The following is a 15134-nucleotide window of genomic DNA, read 5'->3' on the forward strand; positions in this document are numbered from 1 at the left end:
ATTCTTCAGCTGTTGCCAGGCAACGGCTGTCCAGGATCAGAGATGGGTGTCCCTGGGTAATCTTCACCTTTATCTTTTTTATACTAAGTGTCTCTCTCTCTCTCTCTCTCTCACACACACACACACACACAGAGAGAGAGTACACTGTGAATGTAGTATGACTTTATTACTTTTCTCTCTCTGGGAAAATATCTATATTCCACCAAGGTCTCGGGCCATATGCTGTGTGATATAGTGTAGCCCATAATCATGTGATCCCACAGTCTTTAAAGTGAGCCATGGGGAAAGGGGTGTTTTCATTCAATTTCACTCTCATATAAGTAACACTGTCAAAACGTATCCATCCCCAGCTTTTCCTCATGATATATGGAGTAAACAGATGGCTTGGCACATCCACCTCAGGGACTCTCACCAGTTTGGATGGACCTTGTCTTGCACATACAGGTCCAGGATTAGAAACTTGGCTTGGAAACCATTATGGGTAAAGGTGTAACCCCGTATAATCTAGCAGGGCTCCATATATCCTGCTAAAAAAAAATAAAATGATTGAGGGGAACTAAATCACACATTCTTTTTTTTTTGACAACAATTTAACATACACCAACAGAAACCAAAAATCACCAACATGTCACACAGAGAAGTGGTAATTAAGGGTTCCCTTACTTTTTTTAAGCAGGAGTTCATCTTTATAGGTCGTCTTTGTACTTGTTTTCCACACAATAGTGTTTATACAACCACTAAATTCTTTGCTTGTCATTCGGCACACGGCGTCTCTTTCCTCATGTGAAATATGATACAGCTCGAGGCAGGAGGACAGATGTTTTTCATAGAATAATTCATTTGCAGAGTGGGGGTTTCCTTTTGTTTTTCAGTTAAAGTGCACTGCACTCTGCTTCACACTCAAATTGGCAAGTCTGCCGCTTCAGTGGCGTCTTGACACACAGGAGCAGAGTATGAAATGAAATCACTCAAGTTTGATTGCAATCATGGGCTATTTAACCTTGAATAGATAATTCTAGCTTTTATCATTGCTGTTTTGACTGCCTTCCCTCAACCGGCGATCTGTATTATTAATGTCAGTGTGCCTGCAGGGAGCAAAACAACGATGGACACAGAGGAGCGAGGACTACGAGGCAAAGACATTGAGCTGTTTTGCATGCTGCCAGTTAAATATTGCAAAAATATCTAAATTATTTAGCCGCTGTTCACACCTGAATTTCAGTCAGTCTCATCTAAGATTAACTTGCACCGTCTGGTCAGGCAGAATCAAACCTACCACCAAAACAGAGTCACCCACTCACAACAGTCAGCGTCTTGTGGGAAGCTGTTCAAAGGTTAGATGCTACACTCTGTACAGGTGTCAATTTGGATGCATCGTTCAAATACCATCAGCACAGAACAGAAACAAGCTTTTTAAGTGGTCAAATCAAGTTCACCATGCACTTCACTGACCAAAGGAAGCTGCGCTGTTCATCACATCACATCACATCAGCAGGAGTGAAAGAACAAGACAAATTCCATACGTTTGTTTCACTACACAGAGACTTTTAATCATCGTTAGGTAACAAAAGGCAGTCCGGAGCTTATAAAAGAACCTGTGGGAGCGCTGTGTCAGTTGTTAGTGTTTCAAAAGAATGGGTATGAAGAACGAATCTTCCAATTCTAAATGTCAGTTGTGGGACACAAAGTATGTCATAGTTTTGCATGTGAAGCACTTGCATATGAGACATTGACGAAATATGAAATAACACAGGACATTCAAGATAACTTTAAAAAAAACATACATATCTTTGATAGTCTCTGAAGTGGAAGGGAATCATAAAAAAAAAGAACGAGAACAAGAACCTCATTAATAAGCAGTTACTGCCAAAACAATATGCAAAAAAACAAGGATGAGATTTTGATTTCTAGTGACATGTTTCAATGGCCCCTGATGAGGAAATGCAATTGTAAAAATGCAAATGTTGTTATTGTTTTTTTAACTCAAATCTCAAACACCAACTTTAGCTATAATCCGTTCACGCAGGCACTTATGTTATGATATGACTTAGTTTGCAGGTTAAGGCTTCTCCATTCACGTACACTTAGCCTAATAAGCATACATGTAGAGTAGTTACCTTTCAACGTGTAAAAATATTATTCTGATCATAATCTTTTGTCAGTATTACGCATAATTCTTTGTTATTCACAGGAATATCAAACAAATGTGGGTTCACATACAACTGCTGAACATTGAGGCTTAAATGAATGTACAATGCACACTAAACCGTGTATGGTCAAATGCTATGTGAGCATCACGTTGCTGCATGGTATGGATGAAAACCTAAAAGTTCAGTACTGAACATGCTCCATTTTTGCAGTCCAAAAATAATCTTTGGTGTGAATGTAAACAATTGCACCAAAACAAAAAGGCTTTAAAGTCTTGAAAACAAAAACACAAACTTTGTTTTTAACCTGATTATGAGTCCTACGACTAGTCAACAGATAGTATGAGGATAACCTGCCCTGCTTCTACACTTAGCAAACAGTGCTAGTAATAATTCGGTACAGCCACTTCCCCTTAAAGAGTGATGGCAGAAAATGCAGCAAGCCTTGTGTTTTATATTAAAGTAACTCTTTAGCTTAAGGATCCCTTATGATATTGATTAACTGAAGCATAATAAAATAGCAGGTAGCTGTAATGAACAGGGTGGTGAAAAGTAGTTGAAACAAAGTCAAGCAAAGGAAAAATACACGTGTTAAGGTGGATAGTGATGGTGAAACAACGTAAGCAAGGCATGGACATATTTCTTTTCCTGGTCTGAGACATAAGGCACATTAATGAGGTACACAGAGTTGTCTGTATTCTCCTCCCTAATATAAACATCAGCCTGATAACATGCCCAGTAAATTTTGCGGACTGATCACCATCCCCATTGACTTCAGGACACACGTGCTCCATTGTCTTTAGATAATCCATCCAACTATCCTCCTACCCACCAATCTATCCATCCATCCATCCATCCTTCTGTCCTCATGTCTGTCCACTGTCGGCAAAGGCACTCTACCACTGCTCCCAGCTGAAGTCATCCCCGCCTCCAAACACAACAAAAAAGCCAAGGATGGTGAAGAAGATGACAGCGTTTCCTGTCATGACCAGACCACAAGCACCCCACTGGATCTGTAAGAGAGAAATACTGTATATTCATACATATTGGGTTTCTTTCCACAAGATATATTGACATAAATCTAGTAAGAGCCGATGTGAAGCAGACAGAGTACATGTATGTCTACACAAACAGATAAAAGACAACATTTACAGTAAATGCTTCAACATGGGCTACGAGAACTCACTGTGCTGGTGCGGGCTAGGACAATAGGGAGCCCAAAAGATGATACAACAATGCCAGTCGTTAAGAAGTAGGCCAGTTCTCTGCAGGCATTGCTGGAGGAGTCTGTGTCATCACTGATGCGTCGGGATATGAAGGTCGGGATGGGGCTCAGTATGTAGAAGATCAGAACAAACAGCGGCCAGTAAACCCTGCAACACAGTTGTGGAACAATCGGAGTGATGTTTCCGTTTTATGATGATGAGCATCAGAAAATAAACACACAACAAACCTAAAACTGTACTGTGAAACTTTTTAATATAAACAAAGGTCTGTTACATTGAAACCATGGTCCAAATGACTCTCTCTGTGTTTCTTAGTGATGCGATGCATTTTACATCACAACTGATGGAGGGAAGGCAGAAACATAACAGCTATGCTGGTAAAGTTAGACGGCAGTGAACATTAGGTTAGGGAATTATCTCTGGTTCTGTGAAACATGAGCAATGTGAAACAAATGTTTTAAAAAGAACATAAGGTTAAGGATTAAACCCAGTTCTCTGAACGATGAGTGAGGTAGAACAAATAGAAGGGTTGGAATAAGGACCTAGAGTCATCCTTTTAGAACACTCTGGAGGCTCATCTGTACTACTGTAATACTGTATATTTACTAAGACACTATTACTAAAACTATTATTTGCGGGTCACAGCTACTAAAGTAAATGTATTCTTTACTATCAGTTTTCCTGCTTGCATACCTGTTCAGAATGTTATATGGGCCATTCTACCGAATTCGTGCAAATTGCTGTCCCACAATAAAAAAACTATTTAACAAAACAATTAAGAATTCAGACCTTCAATATTTACTAAGATTATGTTATGATCTAGTTAAACACAAGACTGTAACTATTTAGTAATTAAGCTAAATATATACAAAATCATCATTTATGCTACCTTCCTAGGTACTTTCTATTGGGAAGTAGTTGTCCCAATCTCTAAGCCCTAAATTTCAATCCATGAAAATAATACTTAAAAGAATTTTGTCATTTTTTCCAATGGTGTATTTTAAAATATATGTTTGGTTGCTTTTAAACAGAATGTAAAACATTTAGATTCATTTTGAAGTTTTTTTTAAAATTACAAAACATGCTTTAAAAAATGCTGTCCCACACTTTCATGTCACAACCGTAACACGAGTTGTTTTACCACATGGGTGGAGCCTGGTTTTAGTCACACCCCAGAATTTCTGACCAAGAAATGACACTGCATCCCTGTCCCTCATGGCTGCATGGTGAGATATTACCTCTCATAATTTTTAAGTAAATGGCCTCCAAAGTCTGAAAATCAGCATGTTACATTAATAATTGTCACAACCGTACACATATTATCTCCAAGTAAATACACTTTTGGGGGCTCAAAACAAAATATTATGTTTTGTTGTGTGTACAACTGTTCAAACATCTGTTCCTAGCCAATTACTTGTTAGCATGTTTGAGTTATGCTAGGAATTAGCTAAAAATGTCACAACCGTAACAGTCACAACCGTAACAAATTGTAACGTTACGGTTGTGACATAATCATTATGGTAGTGACAACATGTAATGTTCCACATATTTAAGGACATTTTTCATCATTATTATTACATTATACTCTTAAAACATAATAATAATAATAATAATAATATTGTTATTATATTTGATTTGTAAAGCACATTTCATTCTTAAGAATCTCAGAGTGCTAAATAATGTTTGATATGATAAGGAAAGAAGGAAAGAGAACGAAACTAGAAACGAAAGAAAGGAGGAAAGATCAAATCTATCAGTGATTTATCTGACAGGGAGCAAAGGAAGGTCAGAAGATCATGGCGAAAAAGACAGCAACATCACAGGCTATTGGTGAAAAGTCAAAGAGAGGTGGAGAGATTGTGCACAACTTCCACGCCACCTCCCACACCCTCTGCCACGCCTTCTCCCATGCCGCCTCACCTTCCACGCACTTCTAGTGAGACTGTTACTCCACGCACTTCTAGTGAGACTAATAAGAGACGTTGGAATGCGTGACCACAGAAAAATAAACTTGAATGGAAGAAAGAAAAATATAGAAAACGGTGCCATAGATTGTGCGTGAGGCCAGAGAAGTCAAAATTTTCTGCAAGAACAAAAACTCAGAAGGAAGTATGGAAGCACAGAGTTCCTGCGCATATCAGAAAGACCCTTCTTTTCCATAACACACTCATGCACAATTTGCAGAAAAAAATACAAGTCTGCCAATTATAAAGAGAAACATGGATTAAGAAGCGCATTGACAAGCAGGTTGCTCAGAAAATACAATCTTGTTTCTATGCTCAGAGAAACACTAGGCAGCTCCGACAGGCAGCTCTCAACACGACTGCAGACAACCCACATCTAAAGTTCACCTGTCAGAGACATAACATTTGTGTTTGTAAAATTCACATTAAAAGGCAGGTTATGAGTTAATATTAAGCAATAATGTTGAGGGGATATAATACAACCTTGCAAACAAAATACTGTGGTCACAAGCAAAACAGTGCAGTCACTACCGTAACAGTGAATGTTTTGTAAAATAAAATAAGAATTGAGTCATTAAATAACATTTTATGATAACTATTGGTTAAATATACATTCAATGTAATAACTAATGAACTCTGAGATCTCTATGATCAGGGTAATTCATTTTACAAAAAAGATTGCATTTCAATTTTGATGAGTCTTAGAAAATAAACTTTGAAATATTGTTTAAAAAATAATTTTAAGTGATTTAGTTGTAAAACCCTTCATAATAAATTACTAAAATTATTCTTTAGAGGGTGTATGGACACACAATATTAACAGATTAATATAATGGTTTTTATTGCAGTGTGTTGCTGTGTTACGGTAGTGACAAATTTCAGGAGTTGAAAAACATTTCAAGAACAGGCAGACATTAATATATGAAATTTGACTGCGCCTTTACTAGATATGTACCATTGAAATATGGTACAATATATGTATGGACAAGGTTTTTGGAAAAAAACAACTTTTGAAAATGTGTTTCCAACTCTGGACTTTGCACGAATTCGGTAGAATGGCCCATATACCATGTACTATGTCTGCATCATGTATGTTTTTATGTATAGTATACCGTTGGTGATTAGGAGGAATGAGTAGGATATGGTAGTCTGTTGTTTTTTTGTGTTCTTGTTTTGATTATTTATGTCTTGGTATATTACCTTGGCTCACTAATGCCTTGTTTGGACCTGGTATGAACATCTGTTTGGATGTGTCTCCTGTGACCACTTGTGATCGGATTTCAAGTCCCCATCCAAAATGCAAATACACAATGGTGTCAAGTATGTTTGCAAGAATAAAAATATGGTTTTATTGAGTACAGAAGTGTCTGTGTTTGACAGCAGACATGTTTATGCTTGTCTGTCTGTGTCTAAGTAGAGAGAGAGGGGAAAAAAGGTCACGTAGAGCTCAGTGAATCCAAGCACCACTCACAACACTGAAACACGACATAAGCTTTTAACCTTTAGAAAAAACATGTAACAATTGGTGGCAATGTTGTGGTAGTGCCTGCAAATAATCGCATGGGTGCTGAGAAGTTTAGATCAGTAGATCAGAAGACGACAGCTGAGGAGGTGGTCTCTGAGGAGATGTTAATACCAGGTCTGAATGGGGTCATTGTTGTTAGTCAGGGGGTGGATGAAAAGGGAGGGAGGGGAGAGAGAGAAAAAAACTGCGGCATTAAATCGTATTTCCGTCTGCTGCATTTGATCATTTTTCACATTTAATACGTTAAAGAGTTATGAAAAACTATTAGAAATTGAATTGTACTGTCCTTTTAAAAGTGTTATTTGCATTTCTAATAAATTCAAGTGGCAAACATGGAGCCAAAGATATTTTTCTGGACATTTAAGTTTCTTAATATGTGAAATACCCTCAGCTACAATAATAAAATACTGGAGACGCTTTTATGAACATCCAGAAGCAGTCAGAGTTTATTTTTGTTAATCATTAAAAGAAAGAATTCCCCATACTGTCCCTTTAAGAATGGCAGTGCAATGATTATTAAAGCTGTTGTCGTTCAGAGGAACATACCCGTACTGTTCCAGTGCACAGCCCAACAGGAGAAATGTCAGCCCAATGGCCCCACTGAAGGACAAACCAACCAGTGCTGAAAGAGGAGGAACATTAGAGTCACATTCAATTACACAAGCAGAGATGCTACTTACTGTCCAAACCTCAAACAAAAGAACACTTAAAATGACCTCGATTCACTCATTTCTCTTACACTTATAACCACTCAATACGTTAATAACGGAACGGAACAGCGTGAAAGGCATTTTCATTTCCCTGTAACGTGATCTTTCGACATGATTCAGCATAGGTCTCAAAACAAAAGAAAAACTAAAAGAATAACGTTGGGTACTGTTGTTGTAGCACTAACACAGAATAAGTAGAATGCGACTCTCTCAAAGATAATACGCAGTAATTAGGTCGTTAAATAAAATACCTTTAATGCCGGCCATTGCTGTGGATGTGTAGAAAGACGTGTTTTTCTGTTTTATGTCCGTATTGTTTATGTGCTCAGACTCTCCTCCTCTTGGTAAACCGACTTCCTGCTTCCTCTATCAGGTCCTTCTCTGTTGTCATGTGACCGTCTTAAAGCGACAGTACGATAGCACGAAGCTCAGTATGAGCTAAGTCCCAGCATTTACAAAAGTCAACATTTAAATTGACCTGTAAAAGATACGTAAAACAGACATTTTCATACAACAAACTTCAACACTTCTTCAAATGGAAACAAAAATTATATATATGTGAATACATGTAAATAACTATTTCTATATATGATAATATTATCCTCATCCACCCGTCATCAACGGCTTGTCCTTTTCTGAGGGTCCCATGAGAAGCTAGAATGAACCCAGATGAGGTTGGGGCAAGTGACATCTGGGACGAGATGATGAAGATAATAGTGAGGATGATGATGATTGTCATTTTAAATGCTCCATGGTCTCCATCTTCTTCTCTTTCCGCTCTTTGTAAATTTGATGCTTTGTTTGCAGTCTCCTGAACTTGTTTCTGTACATGTGACACCTACTGCATGTCTGTCCGTCCTGGTACAGGGAGCTCCCATTTTTGTGCAGAGACAGAGGGTGTCACTTTCTGTGCAGACTATAAAGCCGTTTGAGGCTAATTGTGTTTGTGATCTTGGGCTATATCAATAAAATTTACTTGGCTTAAATGGTCTGAAAGAAAACCCAACATCCACCAATTTAATAATTAAATAAGATTTTGGTGGAATCAAAACACACAAAGATGATCTCAGATAAACCAGGACTGAACTCAGTGTGTGGTGGGGCCTCAGGTTCACTGTAATGTGGAAATGAAACTGGAAGAAACAGAGTGTGCTTGATTGATCACAGAGCTTGACCAGATGTTATTGGACTGATGCTACTGACATCCAGATGGAAATTATGTGGCCACCAGATAAGCTGGATAAGCTCCTTTCTACAGCTTAAATCTTTCCTGAGTCACCTTGGTGTAGTTAGTAAACCGTATGGTTTAAGAGTATAGAGGTTAATAAAATTTCTGCAAACAGTATCTGCAAAATGCCAAAGCGGAAGGATATTTGTGTGTCTGTGTTAATGCAGCACCAGCATGTGTCAGGTTGTTATTTGGTGATGAGTTATCATTTTCCCACATAATGAGTCAGTGTGATCCAAATAATAATGTTAGGCTTCAATTCTCTGCTTTGAAAATGAGCTTTGGCTGTGTTAGAAAATGGACAGTATATGTAAGAAACAGTGTGCTGCCTTACAGTAGTCGTTTGCACTCCTTTCTGTAAACCCACAAAGTTGGTAATCTCATCATGCAACGCACATTTTGGAAAGATATTTCTCTAAAAACAGTTTCAGACAGGAAATGAATCTGCTTCCGTTCATACCACATGCTGTGTATAAAAAGGCCAATGTTATGTTTTGACAAGCTGTTTCAATCTTCAGGAGAGCGTTGCAAGCAACCCATAGGTGCAAATACTAATTACAGATAAAATTAAATTCCCCATGGACCAAAATATACAACCTATTTGCTGCGGCATAAAAAGAAAAACACACACTCATCACACATTAAACCAAAAATAAAAAGCTGTTTAATGTGTTACAGAGACAGTCACTGGATATAATTCAATCTAAAATGCAAACCAAAGCATGTTGTGCAGCCATACATGGAATTTAAGCTCAGTTCATACAAAAATCTGGAAAGACAATAAAGATAAAAGGGCATCACTTTAGCAACGATGGAGTAAAATAAGAGTCATTTAAGGAATCATGTGATAACTGAGGGGCCACTTCGACCTGTCCTGTGATGGAGCTGGGAAATCTTCAGAGCAATTGTTGCCAGTGGTGCCAACATCACCTGTCCAAATAACGGAAAATGATGAAGTACACAGAGACACATTTACTTATGAATAATGAACGAAACACTACCTGTGTGTCTTCAAAAATCTGCTCCTTCTCATAGCTGTCAATGTAGATGCGAACTGTTGCCCCATCTCTACCTGTCCCACTGAGTCTGTAGATGATTCGAGAGCCATCAGAGAAGATTATCCGCAAACCCTGCAGTGAACACAGCCCAGCATGGATCATCTCTCATCTTTAGGGATTTGCAGCAGCACGCAGTGGACTGGCTCTGATGCTGTGAAAGCCTAAACACCCCGTGACCAGTCCCTTTATCGCTACACAAAACAACATTATCATTATAGGAACACACACACACAATGTACCTGGTTCCTGGAGATGGTGCTGTCGACTGGATCTGTGTACTCAAAGTTGTCCGCTTTTTCCACCTGGTAGATTTTGTCCTCCACGGCAAATCTCTGTTTTGAGAAGGACTTGTCGGCAATCATGATCTCCAAATCCTCCATCATCTCACAGGCTGCATCTATGTCTACATTCTCATAGTCGTATCTGGGGCAAACGACAGCTGCTTTTAATAACAAAACACATATTAGTCTTAGAAATCTCACCCTTTTTGTTTCATACATATGGATGTCCCAGTAACAGAGCATATAGAGCTCATTTTATTTGTCAGTTAATAACTAACCAAAAGTGTAAAGGCATATGTTTTCCACTAGAGGTCAGTCATGGCTTGCTTTCCATTTTTACATGGCGCAGCACAGGGAATTCTCAGCCCACCTTTGATATACCACCATCTCACCTGGTGAAGTAATTTCTTCCATATTTCTTCCAGTGGTCCTTAAGAATATCCTCCACACTCTGCCGTCTGGTGGCTAAGACAGACAGCCATGCCAGCACGGCCCAAAGCCCATCGTTCTCCCGAATGTGGTCTCCACCTGAAAGACAATCTGATGAACGCTTCTTTTTTTCCCCCTCACAGATTTTTAGTGTAAATGGAGCTACTTTTGATCTAATAACATGTTGAAATAATACAGTACCTGTACCAAAGTTTTCCTCTCCACAGAGAGACAGTCGGCCTGCATCCATCAGGTTCCCGAAGAACTTCCACCCAGTGGGAGCTTCATACAGTTCTATTTTTGTTGCTCTGGCTACTCTGGGGCATTGGAGGCGTCAATCAAAGGCAACACTGAGATTAATTTCTACATGTCCAACTGTATCTTAATTGTTATAAAAACTGAAATATTAGAGTTAAATTGGACAGTCTTCAAAACAATCTTAGTTTGATTTGACTGAAGTAAGAAATGACGGCTAATTGTTTTTGCCAACTGCAGGTCAGCACTCAGTCAAAGTTTTACCTGTCTAAGGCTGCACTTGTGGGCATGCTGCGGGCGAAGCCTCTCACCCCTGTATGCTGGAAGTATGGGATGCAGAAGATGTTGTCAGCAATCACGGCCACAGAGTCTGACGGCGTGACGAAAAAGCCATGTTTGCCAAGGATCATATTACGGTCCTAGAAAGCCAGCAGCCAATCAGAGGTTAGAAGTCCTGGCCTTTGCTCCAGGCCCAACTTCCAGACATTTTTACTTGGAAAGAGCAGAAATAAAGGAATTAAAAAACACACACACACCCCGTCTCCATCAAAAGCTGCACCAAAATCATACTGTCCATCCCTCATGCTCTCAACCAGATCTGCAGCATAGGTGAGGTTAGGGTCTGGGTGTTGACCACCAAAATCCTCCATTGGGACACAGTTGATGGCAGAGTTGACAGGACAGCCCAGCTCCTCACACAGTATTCTCCTCACGTATGGTCCTACCACTGAGCAGACAAGGCCGAAAGAAAAGACAGGTTTGTATAAGTCAATAACTGTCATAATCAGATCTGACCAGAATCTGTTTCCAAAAAATGTTTTTTGAGAGTGAACAAAACTGAGACGAAAACCAGATTTATAGTGTCTAGGTTATGTGATTTATAGTTTAAGTGTGTTCTCAATAACAACAGTTGTCATGACTTACTGTGATGGAGTCTATGTAGTTGTTAGTAAGGAGTTTGAGGCAACTGATGGGCCACTAGTTTCAGATTCAGTGTTTGGGGATATTTAAAACAACCTTTGTAACACAAGCATAACGATGTGTTCTAAAGTTCCGACAACACTGTGTCATCTCTCCAGTGCTGGAACACCAACACTCTCTGTCATACTGACGCACTTCCATAAATGGATTCACCAAACATGAGAGGCCAACCAGATTCCAGACTCGCGTGTTTTCTGACTGGTGGCGTGACTTGTCCTTCACATTTGACCTCATGCAAACAAAAGCGAGGACCACGAGCATCATGAAATGGCTGTTTGTCGTCACAACGTTTGACTCACTTAGAAAGACACACAATTGATGAGCACAGATTGTTAGAGGAATTCACATCCACTGACACGTTTTTCAGTCTGATGGCGTAGACTGTGACAATATTAGATGAAACTATGAGTTTGTGAGTGAAGCCCAGGAAGTAGCAGTTAACAAATGGGGGCAAAAGGGAAGTCTGTGGCAAAATAAGCCTACATTAAAGGTTCCAATCACTCTGTACAGGTCTTCTTCAAAAGAACATGATGTCAATTTTGTCAGTGATGTTACCATTGAGAGGAAAATAGACGAAAAAAAGCACGTCATGTGGAAGTGAGCACAGTGTGATTGACAGCTGGTATTTGACCAGCACTGGTCAAATTGCAAATGTGGAGGATTCAAAACAGCAGTTCATTTTACAACCGGAAGACTATATTCTTTTTATATACAGTGTATGTGTAATGGAGACTGCCTTAATGATATGTTATTCTCTCACCTCCATGCATGGCATCTAGTCGTATCTTGATGTGGTTCTCTCCCGAGAGAAGCTCCTTCAGCGCCGCAAAGTCAAAGATGTTCCTCAACAAGTTAGCGTAGGATTCCACCGAGTCCACAATTTCCACTGAACACAACCACAAATAATGTGTTAGTCATCAGTGACTCTTTGACTTGATTTTGTGGTTTATAACCAAATCAGCCAGTGTTTATGTTTCATCTTCGTTGTCAATGTAAGTTCTGCTGTATTTTTTTTCAATAAAAAAGAGAGCTTTTCTCTGTGCTTCACACTATCTTCCCCCTATTTGAAGTGATAGGTGACAGAGTAATGCCAAACTTCACCAGTGAAGGGTTTGAACTTGTTCTCCAGATCAAACATCTGTTTTCCTAGTGTTGTCAGATCCACTTGAAGTCCAGGGCAGATGGCAAACTCCTCAATGGTTCTGCTGATTTGAAAAATCTTGTTTGTGACAACCTCCTTGGCTGGTCCTAGATTGAGAAAAACAACAACAACATTATACGGTCAGTATAGGGATGTGAAGAATGATGTGAGGTGCCGCATAAACTCTCATGCATGTGTGAATGGAGCCTTGTTCATCCACCTCTCCAGTTACCATACCTCCGTTCACAGTATTGAACTTAATGCCAAAGTCTCCCTCAGGTCCACCGGGGTAATGGCTAGCAGTAAGGATGATGCCACCGATGGCTTTGTATTTCCTGATCACGCAGGAGACAGCCGGTGTGGACATAATCCCGTGGTGTCCAATAATCAGACGGCCCACCTGAGGAAATGTCACACAGGTGTGTGCATGAGTCGGCAGGAATTAGTATGCGTATCTTAAAATATCTGAGAGGAGGGAGGGGTGAAAATGTGACAGAATATCAGGTTTGGCGTGTCGTACGTCTTCCTAAAACTCAGAGGGATCAGAATTCCGTCTAATGAACAACAGTTGCCACACACATCAAGAGCAAGTGCTGTCATGTGTGCGTGTATTTTGAAACCCACTAAGGAGGTTTATACCATCCATCCAAGAAAGCACCAGAAGAAATCTTAAGTAATTTATACCCGGGGTCCACAGTTGGTGCTGGCAGGAGAGTGGAAAACAAAACAGGCCTCATGTGTTTCTATTTGAAGACCGCAGACGAGCCAAGAGCTGCAGTTAAAGCAGCTATAGTTTTTCAGCTGCAGCATTCAAACTTTGATTTCACAGTGGCTCATGTTCTGATTTGTGTTGCATTTCACTTTCATCTTTCAGTGTCTTGCATTGTTAATGGCAGATGCAAATGTCATAGATGCCACAATGACAGGGGTTCTTTGCCATTTTTACTCTGTTTGATTTAGCAAAACGCACAACTGAGGTTGACGAGATGCAGGTATTGAGTCAAGAAACTGAATTCAGTCCTTTGACATGCTGAAGGTGTTAGATTAAAAGAAAAGTGAAAGGTCTAAATGTATAAAAAGGGCAGTATGAATGCACTATGTGCAAGTAGTATATCATGGATATAATAAACTTTTCCAAAGAAATGACTGGTCAAGCTTCATCTCGGAAATAGACGATCATTTTGACAAAGCAAGTTCAACTCAACATCAGCTGGTGGGTATCGCTCACTTGCTCATGCAGATGCAGTTCCTCTAGTAACACATTTGAGTTAATGTATAGCGCTCAAACTCCTTCACTAGGACCGTGTCTTCCGATTAAGACCTCCAATAACAGGCGATGAGTCGACCTTGAGTTGATATTGCTTAATAAATCCCAACTCATTGAATGCAACTTTAATATATTCTTAGCATTTAATAGTAACCATGTATTGTATATATTGAATATATACTGGCAACCGTTTTAAAGAGTTAGTACAGTATTGTAATACACCAATACGTTTGGTTGTTTTGATTTGTTCAGTAGTTGTTTTGAGGTGATGAGGGCAGGTGACATTGACATATGAAGCGATCTGCCCGGTGACACATCTACCCATGTGCACACTCACTCACACACTTACACGTGCCCACACTTACCACCATGTACACAAACAAACATAGTGAAGGCAAGTAAACACACACACACACACACACACACATACAGTGTCACTGACCCCATTGGCAGCTGCCATCTGCACAATGACCTCAATAGCTGTTCGGTTAAAGAAGCGCCCGTCTCCACCAACCACTACTGTAGAACCTTGGCGGTCCCGTAGGTCAATGGACGAGAAGATGCTCTGGATGAAGTTGTGCAGATAGTTTCTCCTGGACTGAAATATGAAGACCTTTTTCCTTAGACCACTGGTCCCGGGTCTCTGGTCAGGGTAGGGGGCTGTAGGGACAGTCAACACTTGCAGAGGACTGTTGTCCATCGTTTTAAAAACCAAAAACCAAAAGGAAGATCCAACCTAATGCTGTGGCATAAAGTGCCAGGGAACCTCTTGTTTGGAGGGAAATCCCCTGTCAGTAAACATGGAGAATGGCACACAGGGGCAGAATAGGAGGGTAAAAGCCTGGCTCCTCCTATTATTTCACTCAAAGCTCTGGGTTACAGTGGTACCTCTGCGGCCCAAAATAACCTTTCAAACTCATGT

The 15134-nt window shown here is 39.8% G+C and overlaps 2 protein-coding genes across 3 annotated transcripts; both read right to left on the minus strand.

Moving 5' to 3' along the window:
- Positions 1-1524: 1524 nt before the first annotated feature.
- LOC122771904 (leptin receptor gene-related protein) lies at positions 1525-7948 on the minus strand. Its single transcript, XM_044029865.1, has 4 exons — positions 7824-7948; positions 7409-7484; positions 3334-3520; positions 1525-3160 (listed from the first exon to the last, which is right to left on the minus strand). The coding sequence occupies exons 1-4, from the start codon at positions 7837-7839 to the stop codon at positions 3044-3046; spliced, it is 396 nt and encodes a 131-aa protein (XP_043885800.1). The 5' UTR covers positions 7840-7948; the 3' UTR covers positions 1525-3043.
- Positions 7949-9441: 1493 nt separating this feature from the next.
- On the minus strand, positions 9442-15069 carry LOC122778600 (phosphoglucomutase-1-like). Of its 2 annotated transcripts, XM_044040687.1 has the most exons (11): positions 14655-15059; positions 13183-13345; positions 12906-13052; positions 12565-12690; positions 11360-11550; positions 11088-11242; positions 10770-10885; positions 10532-10667; positions 10098-10281; positions 9802-9930; positions 9442-9730 (listed from the first exon to the last, which is right to left on the minus strand). In XM_044040687.1, exons 1-11 carry the CDS (start codon positions 14910-14912, stop codon positions 9641-9643), a joined length of 1695 nt encoding a protein of 564 aa, XP_043896622.1. In that variant the 5' UTR covers positions 14913-15059; the 3' UTR covers positions 9442-9640. The 2 variants fall into 2 exon arrangements, with proteins under 2 accessions (XP_043896622.1, XP_043896695.1); XM_044040760.1 differs by lacking the exon at positions 9442-9730 and having other exon boundaries at positions 9854-9930; positions 10098-10190; positions 14655-15069.
- Positions 15070-15134: the final 65 nt, after the last annotated feature.

This window comes from Solea senegalensis, linkage group LG1, assembly GCF_019176455.1.
Source record: "Solea senegalensis isolate Sse05_10M linkage group LG1, IFAPA_SoseM_1, whole genome shotgun sequence".
NCBI classification, from domain to species: domain Eukaryota; kingdom Metazoa; phylum Chordata; class Actinopteri; order Pleuronectiformes; family Soleidae; genus Solea; species Solea senegalensis.